Consider the following 19904-nt stretch of genomic DNA (forward strand, 5'->3'; position numbering starts at 1 on the left):
AAGAAAAGTTACCGTTTGGAAAGACAGAAAGGTGTGAACGTGGTTAAAAATAGGACATGATTTGTGTCAGGGAAACGTGGCTGTTAGAATTTGATCTTGCGTGAGTTACCTTTACAATGTCTCACTCCTACCAGGTGCCTGCCCCTTGCCTGAGCTCTACTTCTCCACTCTATTGGGTGGCTTGGTGCATAGTGGGCATTTATTAAATGTTGATGGAAGGAAGGTGAGAAGGAAGACGGGGAGGGGAGAAGGGGAGGAGAGGGAAGGAAAGAGGTGACGATCACCATGGTCTCACCCCAATCTGGAGGGGCAGCTAAGAACAGTGGGGCAACATATCTGCTGGGGCTGCGGCGAGTGGGGAGGGCTCCGTGGGAACACGGAGAAGGAGGACTGACCCCTTGGTGGTGGAGGGTTTCACTGCGGAAGTGGCTCTGTATCTGAATCCCTACCCGCTGGAGAGGAGAGGGGGTTGCAGGCAGCTTGGGGGGGTGGTGGCAGGCATGGTGCGGGCAGCAGCCCTGATGTGGCTGAGAGAAACAAAGCAGCCAAGAGCTAAGTGGATGGAGTTACAGACTCCAGGGCCCAGGCCGTGTGTCTTGCTTAGAGACCACACCTGCAACGTCCCTTCCGATTTTAGGGGTCACACTTCCCAAGGGAGAGGGAGCCCACCTAGACATGTCATAAGGAGAGCAGTGCAAATGGGGAGGACTCTGGAAAGCAAATATCTGAACTGTTGTAAGGAGTGTGCTGCCCAGAAAACCCAGGAAGAAGGACACAACTGCTTCTCCCTTCAGATATCCGTGAGGCTGTCCGGGGATAGGCAGTGTGGCATCCTCCGAAAGGGTGGCACCAGAGTACAGGACCGGGCCCGGGGCAGAGCACAGAAGCAGGTTTCTGCTCCGGGTCTAAACACTAGGCCACCAAACCAAATAGTGGGCTGCATCACCAGGTGATGGGGCTGCATGGCAGGGACATAGGAGCAGAAGTTCAGGGGACCTGATGATCTGGTCTGTCCTTCCAGCTCTGGACGCCTTTCATCTGGCTCCGTAGGTGTTGTGCTTTCATAGGGCGGAGAGAGAGGACTTCTCTAGCAAAGTGACATCTCTGTCCCAGAAGGGACCTTGGGCCTCTCTGGTTGAAGAGACATACTGATGAAGGCTTTGGGCTAGGGCTGATGAGGGTGCCAACACACTGGTAGCTCTACAGTGGGTGTGATGTGTGCGTACAGGTCTGTCCCGTGCTGCTCACAGGGGGCTCCTTAAGGGCCCCACTGTCATTCACTCCTGTGCCCCCACACAGGGCCTAGCCAACTTTGTCCAATGAATGGATAAAAGAGAACAAAATAAAACAGAATGAGGAGGAAAAGCTACACACCAGCGGTTTGTTCCTCACACAAATCTGTGGGTGCCACTATAAGCCAGACCCCAGATACTGGCGATAAAAGATGAACAAAGCAGCGCATGGAGCGCACCAGCAGAAGAGGCAGGTCATTACCAAACACCATAGTAATTGCTAAAACAGAGGCCACCGTGGAATCTGTGGGGGAGAGAGGCAGGAGTGGGAGTTCTTGTCTTGAGAATGCCTTGTCTCCTGCAGATTCTTTAGAGAAGGTTTCCTAGGCACCTCCCCTCTGGTAGCTGCATTTCGTATACCGTCTTGGAAGCTTTGTTTATGTCTGGGAAATGTGGGCTCCTGCATGAGACCCATGGGGGCAGACAGAGGAGAGCAAAGCCATCAGATTGCCTTGTCCACTGTCTCCCCAGCCTTCGCCAGAGCCCCTGAGGTGCAGTCGGCCTGGGCCGTGCCTCAGCCCCTCCTCCCCACTTTACTTCAAGTGAGTTGGCTCCATCCCCTCTACCCATCCACTAAGATGTTGAGAGGCTTGTGTTTTAGTCTTGGATCTGCTATGCATTGGCTGTGTGGCTTGAGGAGAGGCACTTGCCCACTCTGAGCCAGTTCCCCATCTGCAGGGTAACACAACTAGACTAACTCAGTCCCTCTTTGGAGTTAACATCTACTAAACATCACCCATATTCCAGAGATCACGTCATGAGTATTCACATATACTAATCCTCCTAAAAGGATGAACATTGTAATCCCCATTTTATAGATTTATGGGTGCTGAGGTATAGAGACTGGCAGGCCCATGACATCCCTTGGGCTAGGAATGTGTTGGATCAGCATTCAAACCCAGTTCTGGCTCCAGCCCAGCTACGACACTTTCTCCTCCATCAGGCTGCTCTTTACATTAGAAGACATGATCTATGTGAAAGCACCTGGCACTGGTTACTGCTCAGGAAACAGGAGTTTCTTTCTTCCCCAGGGTTTTCCCAAGCTGTGGAGGCAGAGGATTCATGGACAGGGTCCACAGGTCCCTGATTTCTGAACAGGGTCCTCCTATAGGAGCACTGTCCTAGCTCTGGACTGCTTTGATGGTGCATCAGGAGACAGTCTAGTGAGGGGAAAAAGAGAAAAGAGCCACATGGGTGGATGATGGAATTAGAATTATGTGCAAGGGCGGAACCAGCAGGAGGGAAAGAAGCCCTTTTTCCAGATAATCTCCAGCAGGGCTCGATAATCCTGTTTCCAGACTCTGATAAAGGCCAGTGTGTGTGTGTATCCAGGAGGCATTGCCTGTCTCCATGGTAACAGGAGAAAGGGCAGAAAATTAAGTTCCCAAGACTTAGAATGTCTCATGTAACCTTGGAACATTAAATTTTGCAAAGAAGACGGAGCCTGGCACAGAAAGGCTCTCATTTATTCATTCATTCGACAAGTATTCAGTTGGGGCCTTCCCTGTGGTTTTAGGTACCAACAATACAGTGATATGCAAAGTCAGCATGGTCCTGCCCTCTGAATGCTTCAATCCAGCAGGGAAAACATTAATCCAGAAGAATGCAAGTTATGAGCTGTGTTAAGGGGTAGGGGAGTACTGGGGACTACGCGAGCCTATAGCAGGTGACCTGGTCACATCGGTGGGGTCAGGGAAGGCTTTCCTGGCAAAGTGCTCCAGTGAGCTGAGAGATGGAAGATGAGTACACATTAACCAGGGCAAGGGGGAGCAAGAGAATGTTCTGGGAGGAGACAGCAGCACATGCAAAGCCAGAATGGAAAGGAGCAGGGCACACAGAGCCAGGAAGACAGTGGGAGCAGGTTGGTCAGCGAGGTGGGGCCGTGTAACAGGTTTCACTCTTTATTCTGAGTGCAAGGAGAGCCATGAAGCATTGTAAGCAGGGAAGGGGGTTGCTTTTTGGAAAGGCCATTCTGCATGAAGAATGGACTGGAGGAGCAAGAGAAGCTACCAGCTAGGGAGCTGTGACAGCAGTCCACGGAGATGACGGCACAGCTTGCACGGCGGGGTGGGGGAGGAAGGGAAGGAGGGAAAGGAGGATTATTGAGAGGTAAATGTTAAGAGCTGGAACAGATGGCTCCTGGTAGATTGGGTGATGGTTTTAAGAAAAAGGGAGACATCAAAGATGACTCTGGGGTTCTGGCTCAGGCCGTGGGAGAGATGATGAAGCAGGTCTCAGCACTAATTTGTAAATCCTTGCATTTGATTTTCTTTGTTGCCGGTGTTATGCTGGGCACTGGGGCTGTGGCTGGTGGGGGATGAGCTCACAGTCAACTGCAGGGAGGACTGACGTTGATGGGAGGGGGGGAATGTGTGAACCTGGGAGAGACTGTAAGGTGGTACATGAGGGAAGTCTCCATTGGGGAGATGCCACCAGGACCTTGCGAGGAGGGTCTGAGCCTAGCTGCCAGGACAGATAGGCAAAATGGTGACAGGGGGCAGTCCAGGAGGCAGAGACAAACCAACAAAGCACTGGGAGTGTGTAAAACAGCATGGACTGGCCAGAGGGCAGTGCAAGGGGGGTGAGTGTGCAGGGCTGGGCCCCCTACTCCCTGCCTTCATCCACGGCTGCTGTGAGAGTTGGGTGAGCTACAGTAAGGAGTACGTGAGCATCTAGGAAGCTGTTGTTACTGCACTTGATGGGAATGGACTTAACCATGTGATGCACCAAAGCACTCTACAAATGTCAAGAGTTGTGATTTCATAGCCCTGCCCAACGGGATCAACTGATCCTCTGTCATAGTGGTTCCTGATGTTTGTATCGTTCTCCCCATTTTACAGGTGGGGAAACTGAGGTCTATAGTAGTTGAGTAATTACCCAAGATCTTGCAGGTAATGAGCAGCACAGAGGCCAAGATAAACCCAACAGGCTGTTCTAGTTGATGAGAGGGTATGCAGGCTGTGGGGAAGAGGGGGCCCGTGGCATGTGCTGTCCTGAGAAGGTCTGCAGCTGGCTCAGGGCTCCAGATTGGGTTGTGGGGGTTAGGCCATGCCCTAGGACAGCTGGCACATGGGCTGAGCAGGGCTGAATGCAGCCCATCTCGACTCAACAACTGGCTTCCACCCGGAGGGCTCAGCTTCACCTCACAAGGCACAGTGTGTGTGGCTTCCGCCAGTCTTAACTGGGAATGGTGGGGCGTTTTTACAGATGGGGAGACTTGCAGGACACTGTGGAACCAAGTGATGACCAATCGGTGTCAGTGTGAGTTTTATGTCACCCTTGAGGGTGGTTCTGTTCGTAGGAAAATCAGCTGAGGCCGCTTTGGTTTTATTTTTAATTATTATTATTTTTTAAGATTTTTATTTTTGGGTAATCTCTACACCCAATGTGGGGTGTCGAACTCACAAGCCCAAGATCAAGAGTTGCACACTCCACTGACTGAGCCAGCCAGGTTCCCCAAGGCCACTTTGGTTTTAAAAATTAATGCTTAATTTATAAAAGTAACACTTTAAAAACCTAGTAAAATTCAACAATCTCTTTTGAGGGGGATTGCGTAACCTAATTAATTCAGCTCCACTAAATAATTTAAATTAAATTGCAAATAATTTAAAATAAACTAAGCTTCAAAATAGAACTATTGGGTTATCATAAAAGTTCCATTGTTGTTTTCAAAATTTATAAAATTGTCCTGTATCTTTCAACTTAAAACCACAAATCTAAATTAATTATTCCATTACATATTTTATACTGGAATCAATCAGATACTTTTTTTAAAAAATATTTTATTTATTTATTCATGAGAGAAAGAGAGAGAGGCAGAGACACAGGCAGAGGGAGAAGCAGGCTCCATGCAGGAAGCCTGACGTGGGACTAGATCCCAGGTCTCTGGGATCAGGCCCTGGGCTAAAGGCAGTGCTAATCCACTGAGCCACCAGGGCTGCCCTGATCAGATACTTTTTTAACATCACAAATATTTTCAAAATAAATCTACATATATTTTTTCTTAATACCAAAAAAGGGCCATATGGTAGCTTTGATTTTATTTATCCTTTCTAATCTTCATTCTAAACCTCCCCATGAGTAAGGACACTGACTAACGAAACAGGTTCACTAGCCAAAGTAATCTAGGATCCTGTATTTGAGCAAATTTAGGGTTAACTCACAGGGGGCCGAGAGGCTCATTTGGCAGAACGTGAGGAATGGCTGGGAGCCAACGCTCAAATACCCAGGGAAATGCATTTTGCCCACGCTATGGGGCCAGCACCCTGTCCCATCCCCATGCCAGCCAGGACGCTGAGTCCGTGTCCTGCCAGTGAGGTAGGTTTTGCAGGGCAAGGCCCCAAGATCAAGTTAAGCTCTGCCACCTTTTGTGCCTCCTATCTCAGCTCTGTCACCCCCAGGTTCACTACCTGATGGGATTCATCTAATCAATTTTCTACCTGATTCTATTCTGAATTGGGTGTTTTGTGTTTCCTCTCTGGCCCGCCTCCCAGTATTAGGTGTATGACGATGCCATCCTTGGATTCTGCATACGTCTCACGGCGTTGCCTGGCTCTCTCTGCAAACAATAAGGTCCCACTGATGGCAGCCAGCTGTGTGCATCTGGCCAGAGCAACTGTGCTCTGTGTCATGTGAGCCAGGGAGCCACCTTGGTCCCTGTGTGTCCACTGTGAGGCTCAGAGACACCCAGAGGGATTGGCAAAGCCTGCCCATGCCACTGTGTACTCTGCTGAGAGATGTAGGCTCCCGAGATCGCTCAAGATGCCAAACACAGTAAAAAGCTTCTGGATCGAGATGACATGTCAGAATAAAAATAGTCCAAATATGTGTAACTTTACTTCTAAGTCAATAGAAAAATAATTGTAATATTGTATAGGAATGTCATAGTACCAGGTGCTTACGTACATGATCTCTTACATAAATTTCTTTAAAAAAATATTTTATTTATTTATTTATTAATGAGAGACACACAGAGAGAGAGGCAGAGACATAGGCAGAGGGAGAAGCAGGCTCCATGCAGGGAGCCCGACGTGGGACTCGATCCCAGGTCTCCAGGATCACACCCCGGACCGAAGGCAGGTGCTAAACCACTGCCCTCTTACATAAATTTCTGAGTAAATATCATCCAATGAGATAGATGACAAACTTGAGGCCAAGACAGAGGAAGCCATAATGAACTATGAAAGTCTTAGCAAGTAGGGGTCTTACTGACCAGCTTTGATAAGCAGGTAAGACACAGTCCTAAAAGCTAATAGGAACTGTTAAAATGCTGAAGTGGTTTTCAGCTTAGAGACTCAACTGGCCACAAAGTGTAAAAGTGTAATAATAGCTCCCCTGTACTGAGCAGCTACTGTGTGCCAGGCATGACACGGGACAGAGCGCAAGCTCCGGGAGTGGAAAGACCCAAACTCTAGAATCTGTTCAGGTCCCTCCCTTTCCATATCACTTGCTCTCTCAGGACCTCAGTTTTTTTATCTGACTAGTAAGGGTAATCAAATCCTCTCGCATGCTTCATGGGGTTGCTGGGGTGCTGAAATGAACCAGTAAAAGAAGTGATTTGGAAAGTGGAATGTGCTAGAGCTGCGTAAGGGTCTGTGACACTGGCTGAGTGGCTGCTCTTGAGTAGCAAATTTCAGCCTGGCCTGCAAGGAAGGAGTGTGCATTCTAAACTAGACTGGGGGCCCTGAGCGTGGCAAGGTTTACCCTTGGTGTCAATGATGTCCCCTGCTCTCCACCAAGCAGAGCGGCCAAGGGCTGAGGCAAGCATCTGCAGTGAATCCTGGTGACAGGCTTGGGCTCGGCCACAGGGAAATGAGCCCCAGAGCCTTGGAGTAAGTGAAGGCAACAGCCCAGGGACAGTAGAGGGAGCTAGAAGTGGGGACAGAGCGAGGGGAGCAGGGCCTCTTCGCTGCCTGAATGGCGGAGTCCCAGCCATCACCTGCCAAAGGTGAGGCCAATGGCAGCGGCGCAGGCAACAGTGTGGTGCGTTGTAGACAGAGAATTTAAATGCAGTAATAAAACCAATGAAAAGCCAGTCTGCTTTTTATTATCACCTTGTGTAGGCTATTCTAAACAGTGTTAATGTTAAAATACTTTTCCCTTTGCAGGGACAGGGGTCAGAGGGACATTCCCCTGCCTTCTCTCGTCCCTCTCCACAGCCGGCCCTTACAAGGGATGTGGGGAGGGGTAGGAGCCTCAGGAGGCCCTGAGAAGGAGGCAAGTGCCCCGGCCTGTAGGGCCGTCTGAGTGGATAGCTAAGATGGGCTTGCAGGAGGGCCCAGTTATCACGGAGGAAGGAGAGCAGATTCGGTGGAGTATGGGGTGGACGGGCTGCTGGGACGGCCACAGGAGGACTCTGAGTCCTGCTACAATACTGCCCTCGTCACCTGGGTGCCACCCGCTGTGCCACGCGCAGGTTATAATCAATTGGCAAGCACATCGAATGACTGATTCCAGAACCTGCCCCTCACCCCACCCCACGTTCTGTACTAAGAACATGCAAAGTAGATTCTCCTCTTGGCTCTCCGGCAAGAGCTACCCTGCCCAGGCTCCACTAGGCCAAGACTTCTCAGGCAATCTGTGCTCTGCCCAATCCTTGGCCCGCCCTCTGGCCCTCACAGTGACTACCTCTCTCTCCTCTGCAGGAGCCAGATTGAGCCCACCAGTGAATCAAGTAAGAATCGTGGTCCTATAGCCACAGAGCCAGACAAGGATCAAAGTCCCGTGGGCCCAGGGCCTCTGAAAGATCAAGGTCCTGTGATCCAAGAGCGTCCAAAAGATCAAGGCCCCATGGCTCCAGAGCCTCTGAAGGGTCAAGCTCCTGTGGTCTCGGGGCCTCCAAAGGATCTAGGTCCCATGGTCCCCACACCAGTTAAGGATCAAGATCACGGGGCCCCAGAGCCTTTAAAAAATGAAGGTTCTGTGGCCTCAGGCCCAGTAAAGGACCAAGCTTCCTTGGTCCCAGTGCCTCCAAGAAACCAAAGTCCTATGGTTCCAGCAGCAGTTAAGGATAAAGGTCCCATGGTACCAGAGCCTTCAAAAGATCAAGGTCCCATGGTCTCAGCACCTGTCAAGGATCAAGGTCCCATGGTCTCAGCGCCTGTCAAGGATCAAGGTCCCATGATCTCAGCACCTGTCAAGGATCAAGGTCCTATGGTTTCAGAGCATCTGAAGGATCAAAATGCTGCAGTCACCGCAGCTGTAAAAAATGAAGGTCTTGTGCTCTCTGAGCCTGTAAAGAATCAAGATTTAGTGATTCCGGAGCCAGTCAAGGATCAAGGTGGAGCGGTCCCAGAGATTCTGAAGGATCACGAGTCGGTGGCTGTGGCGCATGTAAAGAATCAAGGTCCTGTGGTCCCAGTACTAGCCAAGGATCAAGGACCTGTAGTCCCAGAGCCTCCAAAGAATCAAGATTCCGTGGTCCCTGAGCCTGTGAAGAATCAAGTTCCTATAACTCCAGTGCCTCTGAAAGATCAAGACCTTCTGGTGTCACCACCAGCAAAGGACCAAGGTCCTGTGGTTCCCGAACCTCTGAAGACTCAAGGTCCCAAGGGCCCTCAGCTGCCCACTGTCTCACCTCCACCCCCTGTCATGATCCCAACTGTCCCCCATGCGGAATATATTGAGAGTTCCCCCTGACACTCACCCCTTGACATGCCAAGTAAGGAGCTGGCAAGTGGCAGTGCTCCCTCCCAGGGGCGGAAAAGACACATATTTAATCTGCATGAAACACGTACTGTATAGTCTTGCTGGAATCTAATAAAACTGGTCCCTCTGGCTCAGCGGTGTTTCTCTCTGGCTCTACTGAGTGTGTGTGTGTACGTGTGTGTGTGCACGCACGCATGTGCGTGCGCATATGCACTTGTGTACACCAGGCACGCTTAAAATTGGGCAAGCAGGACCCTGCATTCTTCCGTCTGGGCCAGACAAGTCGAAATCCCTGGCTCCTACGAGTAGACAGCATAAGATGGGAGGGGGTGGGAGATGCTAGGAGATTGAGGATGGGACCCCATCACAACACTGTGAGGCAGGACCAACCTGTGTTTCTCCTTCACTCTCACACTCCACAGCACTTCACGTCTGACACTCCACATAAAACAATTATCTGACACCACCTGGGTGTCCTGCAATTTGACTCACTTCTGACACTATCTACCCAGAGATAGCACTGGGCCCATAGGTTTTTAGGGCTCAGTCCCACAACACTGCCCCCAAGCCCACATTTCAGTTGCTAATTGCTAGTCCCAGGTTGTTATTTATACTTCTGACTGTGGCCTATAATTTGGGATTTCCACAATCCCGTATCTGGGTTCAGTAATTTGCTAGAATGTCTCATAGAACTCAGGGTAACACTTAGGTTTCCTGGTTTATCATAAAAGGATAAAGGATATTGATGAACATCCAGATGGAAGAGATGTGTGGGGTAAAGTATGGGGGAAGGGGCAGGAAACTTCCACACCATCACCAGGCATGCCACCCTCTCAGTACCTTGAGTGACCCAGCAGCTTTTCAAACCCTGTACTTTGGGGGGGTTTATGGAGGCTTTATCGTGTAGGCATGATCCATTATTAACTCAATGTCCAGCCCCTCTCCCCTTCCCAGAAGATAGGGGTAGGGCTGAAAGTTCCAAGCTTCTAATCATGGCTTGGTCTTTCTGGTGTCCAGCACCCATTCTGAAGCTATCCCAGAGACTACCAACAGTTGCCTCACTGAAACAAGACAATCCTATCACCTAGGAAATTCCGAGAGTTTAAGGAACTCTGTGCCCGGAACCAGGGACAGAGAGAAATACTTATATTTTCTATCATTTCACAGGTCAGGTCCCATGAAAGCCTAGGAACAAGAACCAAATCACAGCAGGCTGGGCCCTGGATTAGTCAGAATTGAAACCCAAAGAGGTAAGAGGAACAGGAATCCAGTTGCTCCAGGGTAATTCTGGGTGACAGTTGTTAGCCAAGGGCTCAGTCCTAAAGCTCATCCAGAGGTTATGCTTCTTGAGAAAACCAGGCTTCTGATCAGAAGAGTCCCAGGACACTGAGACGCTGCTAATGCCCATTCAATATCCGAAACAGCCCACCAAGGCCTCTAAATCAATCCCCAAGGTCCCTCATTCATTTACACATGCAATAGGCTTTTCCTTACCACCCACTTTGTCTTGGTAAGTGTTGGGCATTGAGTTAGAGCAGTAAAGAAGTCTCCATCTCATGAGAATCAAAGGTGGGTGGGATGAGGCCCTAAGACAACCGAGAGGACAGTGAAGAGCGAATACTTGATGGGGGCAGCCAGGAAGTCTTCTCAGACAAAGTGGCTGTGGAGTACAGACAGCCAGGCAGGGGCTATGAAGGGGTCTCATGGGTGGTGGGTACAAGAGCCGAGGTAAGCCCTTTCTGGAAGTCCTTGAGTGAAAGGAACCAGATTTGCATGAGAGCTTGGCCGAGGGGTGTGGCAGGTTGCTGTGGCAAAAAACTGGGACCAGGCAAAGGTGACAAGTTCTCTGATATGGGGACCTGAGGGAGGGAGGTGGGTTGGGGAAGAACACTGGAGGACTGCCAGCAGGGCCAGAGCTCCACCTTGGTCAGAGATGAGTCCTGGGAAGACACCATGCTGTGGGCCACCATAATCTCAGAGCCCTCAGGGGCCTAGGGTGTTGGGGGAACTCCACTTGGGGCTTCCAACTAAAGCTGGTTCCCAAGGAGCACTCCTACCCCTTTAGGGCCTGTAAGACCCATTATGGACACTAACCCCTTTTAAAGGTCTCTTTTTTTATATAGGGCTCATTTTAAAATAGCTCAGCTGGGTTGTTACAGAGAAACCATGACAGGAAGTACTGATGACTTCCAAATAGTTTTTTGAGCAACTGGCGCCAAGCCTGCCTCCTCAGCCCACTCCTGATGGCACCAGGGCTTTCTGCTCCCAGAAGCCTTTATTCTCTCTCTCTCTCTCTCTCTCTCTCTCACACACACACACACACACACACACACACACACATACACTGCGAGGCTTCTTCCTGGCACACAACACAGAGCTTGCAGCCATACAAGTTCTGAGAGTCAGGGCCCTGCCGATGAGAAAGGCCACACTGAGGTTAGGGAGTATTGTGTGTGGAAAGCTTCCTTTTTCAGTTTTCCCTCTGCCCCACACACCCCAGGGGCCAGGCCAATGACGGTGCCATCTCTGAGACGCAGAACACCGCGGCCGAGGTCCAAGAGGCCACTGGCCAGCAGGGCTCCTCCCCTGAAGGAGGCGCTGCTTGGGGCTCAGCTCCACATGGGGGAGGTTACGCTCTCCCAGTGACAGCGTCACAATGAAAAGAGAAGTGGGCCCAGTTTGATGCTCCGGAGGCCTTTAAAAGGTACGATGAGAAACGCACAAAGGAAGCTGAGGAGGCTGACGCAAAGCCGTAAGAAGACACCAGGGACTTTGTGGCCAGGCCTGTGGTGCCAGGGTCAAAGGCTGAGAGAGGGCAGATGAGGACTGGCCGTGGCTGCTGGGTTGGGCAGCTTCGGCTGGGGAGCAGCCAACCACCTCAACGTCCCCACTTGTAAAGGCCTCCCGAGGACTAGAGACGGTGAGGTGACAAGCCTCCAGCCCAGGGCTGAGCCGCCAGCCAGGGCCCCGCCAGCCCCGCCAGCCGCACGGCCTGCTCTCCACTGCAGGGAAGGGGCCCCGTGAGGCAGGGGAGGGCCCAGGCCTCCAGTCCAGGGCCGGGGCCGGGAAAGGCAGGAAACGAACTGGACTCTGGCCCTGCTCAGAAGCAAACTTCATTCCCGGCCTGGTCCTCCCCAGCGGCAACCAGCACCCAGCCCCTCCATCTTTCCTTCTCCTTCTGAAGGCTGGCACTAAACCCGCTGAGCCACCCAGGCATCCCTTTTCCTTCTCCTTCTGGAGAATCCAGAAGAAGGGCCCCACTGCCTGCCACACCGCCACTCTGCCGACACCCACACTGTTCCCTCGATAGGGCCTGGGGCACCCGCTGAGGAGGTCAGGAGGGGTGGGGCAGGTTGGGGAGCTCTCTGCAAGGGGTGGCTCCAGTTCCAGCCCAGGACCAAACCTAGGTCTGCCTGCGTCTGAGCCCAGATCCGGGACTCCGGTCTGTAGACACCCAAGGGCCCCCGAAACTGGCTGGAATAGCTAAGCCCATGGCCTGAGCCCATGGCCGTCCCCTACATGTCCCCTGCACCGAGCCGTGGGGCCCTCAGGCCATCAGGCAGGACATGCTGGGGCGCAGGTGGGAGAAGGAAACCTGGGACCCACAGGCGTAGACCCCATCCTGGGCCTTGGAGACCCTCTAGGAGCGTGAGCCGGGGCCTCCTCGGAGTGCCTAGTGGCTGATCCCAGGACGAGCCGAGATTTTACTTCTGCCACCAAGTGATCCCATCCCTTAACACCTGCCCCGCGTCAGCACCGCCACAATGGGGACCAGGACATGGTGGGGACCAGAACACGGTGCATACGAAACCACAGTAGGCGACAGGGGCCAGGTTGCACTGGGCGGCACCTCGCGTAGTCTTTGTCCTGGCCAGAACAGGTCATCCAGAGGAAAGGGATGGGGAACAGACTCTGGGTTACCCAGTTCTCAGTCAAAAACATGGAAATCTTTGGCTTTTCTTTTTGGGGGGCACCAATTTCCACTTCCAATCTATCACTAAGACATGTCCACTCTACCTGCTAAATATATAGGGAATCTGCACTCTTTCTCTACAGCCATCCCCTCTTTACCTCACATATACCACAATTTGCAATTCTATGTGTGAATCACATCATGGCACTCAGGGCATGAGAAATGTGCATTTCTTTATTCTGATAAATTAAGTCTTGTTGGAATCTCCTCCTCTCATTGCCAGGGTTGGCAGGAACTCTTAATATTAATCATTGACCAGGACCCTCCCCCTGTGACTGAAGCTAGTCACAGTCCCAGGAGGCTCAGGCCATCCTGAGAAGAAGACACACAGGTTGCCACTATAGCTGCCCCCAGCCCAAGCCAGGCGGGTGCTGGTGGCCCCGGGCCCCTACACCATGCTTGGCTGGGAGCTCCCCAAGCCTGCCCGGATTGAGTGATGTTCATGCCATTTCTCCAGGCACCCTTGTAGCACATCCTCAGAGGCCCCAGTCTAGCTCCCCGTTCCCTGTCCTTTCTGCATACACCCACCCTATTCCACAAGTCACGTCCTCAATGGGCTTAGGCCTGGTTCTTGGGGGGCATCTCACATTCCCACCAGCAATTTATGAGGGTTCCAGTTTCTCCACACATTCTTGTCAATACTTGCTATTTCCATTTTTCAAAATTATAGCACTGATTTCTTTGTTTATTCCAAATCTTCCATTTTTTTCTTACACCCCCAATAGATATGTAATGACTATATATTGAGTGGATGTATAGGAATCCAGGGAACAGCAGGTTGGGGCAGGAGGATGGACTCCATTTGGTACCTGTTGAGTGGGAGACACCCTATGGGACAGTCAGGGAGGGGTGTCTAGGAGACTTCTGGATATAGTGGTCTCAGCCTTGGACAGGGGTCTGGAATGAAACCAGAGATGGGGACCTCATTGGAATTTGGGTCTCACCAGCCCTGGGAAGGTATGTGAGGCCACAAGAGAGGGTGTGTTTACCCAGGCAGAGTGTGGGAAGTGCGAGGTGGAGGTTTCCAAACAGCAGCATTTAAGGGACAGGAGAGGAAGGAGACCCTGAGAGGAGCCTGCCATGGAGCAGCAGAGAGGTCGGAGGAGAACTAGAAAAGAATGTTGCCTTGGGAGCGTCAAGGAGGAAGGGGCCGACCGAATCACAGACCACCAGGGCTTCCCTACCATATGGATTAAGAAGCGTCCACTGAACAAAATGGGTAAAGTGTCAATACATGTTGGAGTTTTGTGATGGAAGTTCATTATACTATTTTCTCAACTTTCACATATGCTTGAAATTTTTCATATTTCCAACATATTTTTTTGAAGATTTTATTTCTTTATTCATGAGACACAGAGAGAGAGGAAGAGACATAGGCCGGGGGAGAAACAGGCTCCCCACAGGGAGTGGATCCCAGGACCCGGGATCACAATTTGAGCCAAAGGCGGATGCTCAACCACTGAGCCACCCAGGTGCCCCTCCAACATAATTTTTTAAAGTCCCCATAGCACTAGCAATAAAGAGATCCCTGGTGAACCTGACAATTGCAGAATCTTTGGACTGGAGGAGACAGGAACCCGATTCTGGGACATGAGGGAGGAAAAAGGAGAGAAACAGAGTGCGTTTTCACACGTGATGCATGACTCCCTGACACCCCAGTCAGTAATCACTGAGCACATACACCTCAAGTATTCTGAGAAAAAAAGAGGATTGTGGGTGACAGTCATTAATTACTTTATAGTTGCTGGTGCCTCCCACACAGGGACCATGCTCAGCGAGGCCCAGCAATAAGCCAAGCACTCTTCCTCAAAAGGAAGAAAATTGCTCACCAAGGAGTATTTGCTCCTAAATCTAAGAGGCTCCACTGTGCTGCTTCCAACAAGGTTGGCTGTGGGCTTGAACAGCACCCTCATCCACTGCAGACACCTGAATCCCTTCGGGGTCATCGGAGCTATTGGAAGAGCTGCCTGCCCTTCAGCCTAGACCACCCAGAAGCCTTCTCCTGCTCTGGGCTCCTCTCTAAGAGGCAGCTTACAGGCTACTCAGTAAATGCATCAGGGCAGCACACCAAAATGTCATACAGATTGCCTCCCACACATACAGAAGCCCACGTGTACTTTCTTAATACTCCTAGGGATGAAAGCACGATGCCAGGACACTTGGTCACACATTATTCTGGGTGTGTCTGTGAGGGATAAGATTAACAACTGAATCCATGGACTGAGCAAAGCAGACGGCCTTCCCAGTGTGGGTGGGCCTTGTCTAATCTGTTGAAGATCTGAATTAAACAAAAGGCTGAGCAAGGGAGAATTTGCTCTCTGCCTATCTTCAAGCTAGGACATTAGTCTTCTCTTGCCTTCAGACTAGAACTTACGCCATCATCTCACTTGCTTCTTAGGCCTTCAAACTTGGACTGGAATTGTATCATTAACTCTCCTGGATCTCTGGCTTGCCAACTACAGACTTGAGGTTTCTCAGCCTCCATAATTGTGTGAGCCAACTCCTTATAATAAATCTCTTTATATCCATATGTATCTACATACATTTATATCTATATCCATATCATGTATGTCTATATCTTCTGTTGATTCTGTTTCTATGGAGAATCCAAACCACTGAGCACCCAGAAACTTCAGTCTGGTGACAGGCCTCTGTGTTCTAATGGGATTTATCCCCCATTCTCAGTACATTTGTACCTTATCAATGCATCTAAAGTACCTGCTACTTTCCATTCCCCAAATCCTGGAACATGCTGTAATCAATACAGTAGACAAATAAGATGTCCTACAATTTGGGAGGATAATCAAAATTCCCGAAGATTAAATCATAGCAGAGAACCAGCAACTTGACAAGTTTCGAGACAAGATGAGAAAGCTATACTGCGGTCTCTGCCAAGAGAAAGAAAACTGCTTCTGGTGTTCTATATAGAGGAAGAGAGAAAAATTTTCAGATAAGTTTCACATCAAGTGACAAAAAATATGTACATTTAGTCCCAGAAAAACACACACACTCACACATCTAGGGGTACCTGGGTGTCTGTCTGTTAAGCATCTGCCTTCGGCTCAGGTCATGATCCTGGGGGCCTGGGATCAAGCTCTGTATTGGGCTCCCTGCTCAGCTGGAAGACTGCTTCTCCCTCTCCCTCTGCTGCTCCCCCTGCTTGTGCTCTCTCTCAAATAAATAAAAAAAATCTTTTAAAAAACAAAACCTACCCCTAGAATAGCAACTGCAACTGGAATCATCATCTGAGTAAGCCTGCGATAGCTCCCTGTCATTCTGAAACCTGTGCCTTCTGCAGAGGCCAAACCAGTGAGTTAAGGAGCACATGACAGACACCACCCCTGCCACTTTCAAGACTTTGATGATGGCATGAGTTTCTATGATTTTCCTGGAGTTGAATCATTATTTCAGTGTATTGATTGGTAAGAAGGGGAAGTTCCAGGGGCTTCTACTTGCCCCTTTCTACTATAATGCCCCTTATTCCATAGGCCTGGAGAGTCATGTGTGAATTCCACCTGTAAATTTCAATTTTACATCCTGAAACTAAGAAAATTATTTCAGGACAAGTCCAGAGTCTCACTGGGTGCAGCATGCCTGGACTTGGGTCTGAACTCCAATTACCACCTGACCCATTTGAGCCCCTACACAGTGGTTCTCTGTGTCTTCAGAAATGAGCATTAAATAGACTCAAGGTCTGCTAATCCCTGAAAAATCTGTGTATTTTCCCTTGACAGAGCACAGTTCTTGGGCAAAGGGCCCAGGAAAGATTTACAGTACGTGTCTGGGTGCCATTGAAGGGTTTGCTCTGAAGTGTACCGGCCCCTCTTCCATTCAAGGGGCTTTGGGGGAGAGAACTGAGGCTCTCTTTCATAGTGGCTCAAGCTGGGCTTCTACAGCCCAACCTGGAAGGGTCTGTTTATTGTTCTGTTGCTTCTGTTATACAGATGAAGGAGGACTTAGAGGCTGCCTGTTTGGTTCCTTTGGTTCTATCTGACCTTTGAGCAATTAGCCTCTGCTGAAGATATCTGTAAGTTAGACCATTCTGAGTACCGCCTGATGTCTGATATTCCAGAAGGCCAAGTGCTGCTCTATGTGCTCCACTCCCCCGGGACCCCAGCATTTCCACTGAAATTATGGAGCCCATTTCTATGGCAGCATCTTCCGCCAGCATCCCTAGCCTGCAGGGAGCAAGTAGTGCATCACGTTTCAAAGACACTGCCCTCACTAATGGAGGTCCCTATGTCTTGGTAAAGGGAGTTTGCTACAGGCTCTGTAAGAGAAAGCCAGGAGTGTGGAACTTGGCTAGGGGGTATGGGAGCGGATCACACAGGGTAAACCCACCTTAACATTCCTCCCTCTCTTAGGCTTTGGGCTCCTTCCTCTATTTTATTTTTTTTAAGATTATTTATTTATTTATTCATGAGAGACACAGAGAGGCAGAGACACAGGCAGAGGGAGAAGCTGGTTCCCAATGGGGAGCCTGATACGGGACTCAGTCCCAAGACCCCGGGATCACGACCTGAGCTAATGGCAGATGCTCAACCACTGAGCCACCCAGGTGCCCCTCTTCCTCTATTTTAAAGCAAGAAATTCCTGGGATTTCAACAGCAATAAAGCACAGCTCCTGATTGAATCTAGAGTTCAATCAACTGCTAAGCCAACAATGAAAAGCACCCTTTGCTGCTCACACTGATGAGCACGCTGAATCTAGATCTCAGGTAAATGTATCCTGTATTATAAACAAATTCAAGCCAATGAAATCGTTTCTCCCTCCATAGACTAGCACCCATAGAAAATGTTCCTACCTATGTTTTCCAGATTTTGTGCTGATGTAAATTAGCAAAGTCTTGTGGTTCTTTTGATGTGTATGCTTCCTCCTTCCAGATTTGACTCTGGAACTAGTCCCCTCTGGCAGGCACCCATTAAACTCCAGTTCTGGGACTGGAGACAATGGGAGTGGGACCTGAGAACTGCCTGCCCCTGACTGGTAAATTGAAAACATGTCCATGCTATTTTGCTGCTCCTGCCATTGAGAAGTAGAGTCTATTCCTCACCCCTAGGATCTGGGTGTCCCTCACGACTGTGACCGACAGAGTGTGGAGGTGACGATGCAAGTTGCAGAGCCCAGGCCCCAGGGCCTTAGCTCCTGCCTCATCCTCTCAGAATCCTGAGAATTCTGGACCATAGGCCAGGGCTGTCAGGCTCCAGTGCCTCTGCAGCTAAGCACTGGAGCACCCACTGGACCACTTCCTTGGAGTGAGCATCTATTAGGCACCTCCTCTGTACCAGGTATTGTGCTAGGTATAGGCTGCAGCAGGACATGGGCAGACCAGGGCCTGCTCTCAAGGAGGTCTCAGCTGGGCTCCGTTTCCTCTCCCATAGGTGCAGGATAATGAGCTCCATGCTGCAGGGACTGGGGTTAAGGTTACATAGAATCCCATCGGTGACTGTGGAATGTGGCACTCATCCCTGTCCACGACTTCTCTCCTCCACAGCCAGGAGACTTGGGTTTCCATATAGGCCAGGTCCTGCCATTGACCTGCTGGGTGGCCTTGGGCCGGCTACTTCACTTCTCTGAGCCTCTTTCTCATCTGTAACATGGGACAGTAGTAGCTACCCCTTAGGGAAGCTCTGCAGATTAAATGAGATCATACACAGCAAGGGCCAGGCACATGATCAACCCTCAGTAGAAAGTTAAACCCCATGTCCCCATATTTGAGCCACATCCAGGACCCTCACGATTCAGCAGTCCTATCTCTGCAACTTTAACGAGCAGCATGGTGGGAATAACAGGACCTCCTTCCAACAGCCCCATTGGGAAGCTCCACACGGGATCTGGATGGGCCACTGGAGGCACTTGGCCTGGTGTCCAGCTCCGGTCCAACCTTGACCCATCTGCCTCTGCCACCTGCCCTGCCACCTCCTATACCAGCAACTCCACCCTTCACTGTGAAGTGGGAGCACAGACCTCTCACCACCACCCCTGCATGTGCCCAGATGACCTCAGGGCCCTTCTGTGTCATCTGGGTGGCCCCCACACCCAGGCCTGGTGTATTTTGCTCTGAGCTCCCAACTGGCAGGGCACTCCCTCCTGCTGAGGGAGCTGTCACAGGCTGAACTCCTGGCCCCGGAGTCCCGGGTGCTTGTCTAGTGTTCCTCTGCCTCGGAGCCATGCTTGTGTGATCAGGATGACTTCCCACCTAATTGGGTTACTGTGGGGAATAAGTGGGACAGCGGGACAGCACACATAGGTAGACTCTAAGTAGGCTACACACCTTATTAGAATCCGGCCAGTTCCTCTCCTGCCCTTCCTAGAAGCAATACCCGCTTAGCACCCTGGCTGCGCTCTGGGGCCTCGGGCATCCCACCACTAACACAGGGATAATCCCTACCTAGGCAAGCTGCTAAAAGACTGGAATAAAATTATATATATCAAGTGACTGACACGGTGTTTGGCACAAACATGGTGTTAGAAGCAAAATGCAAAGGTAGTACCAGCTGATATTTAAATCATTATTCTGATTTAAAAAAAAAAAAAAGAAAATACCAACTCACTCTTCAAGGCAACCCATCTCACCTCCTCCTGGGAGCCTTCCTTATCTCCCCAAGGCAGTCATGGTTCCCTCCTCTGTACTCCCACAGCCTCCGTACCCTTCTAAGCTGCTTCACTTACCCAGCGAATATGTTTTTAGTTTCTTATGTGTGTATGATACCGAGTCCAGGTGCAGGACACACAGTGGTGAACAAGACGTGGTCCCTACTCTTGTGAGGCTTCCATTCTAATAGGGGAGACAGTGATGAGTCCAAACGTGGAAAATTTCACAGCATCAAGGAGTCAGAATAATAAGAAAACAGTACAGAAATTGCAGCAGTGGAGGAGCTGCTTCTATTGGGTTATCAGGGAAGGCCTTGTTGAGCAAATGACATCCGGGCTGAGTTCTGGATGACAGAAAAGGCACCCTTGACAAAGAACCGCTTGCCAAACAGAAAGA

At 50.4% G+C, this 19904-nt stretch overlaps 1 protein-coding gene across 15 annotated transcripts in view; it reads left to right on the top strand.

The window, feature by feature from the left end:
• Positions 1 to 9073, top strand: part of MAP6 (microtubule associated protein 6) — a 68517-nt gene extending 59444 nt beyond the window's left edge. For all 15 annotated transcript variants that reach the window (XM_038568584.1, XM_038568598.1, XM_038568589.1 and 12 more), the window contains one exon: positions 7937 to 9073. In XM_038568584.1, coding sequence (XP_038424512.1) covers positions 7937 to 8930 — 994 coding nt within the window. In that variant the 3' untranslated portion in view covers positions 8931 to 9073. The remainder of the gene's footprint in view (positions 1 to 7936) is intronic.
• The last annotated feature ends 10831 nt before the right edge of the window (positions 9074 to 19904 follow it).

The sequence above is a fragment of the Canis lupus genome, chromosome 21, assembly GCF_011100685.1.
Source record: "Canis lupus familiaris isolate Mischka breed German Shepherd chromosome 21, alternate assembly UU_Cfam_GSD_1.0, whole genome shotgun sequence".
Taxonomy (NCBI): domain Eukaryota; kingdom Metazoa; phylum Chordata; class Mammalia; order Carnivora; family Canidae; genus Canis; species Canis lupus.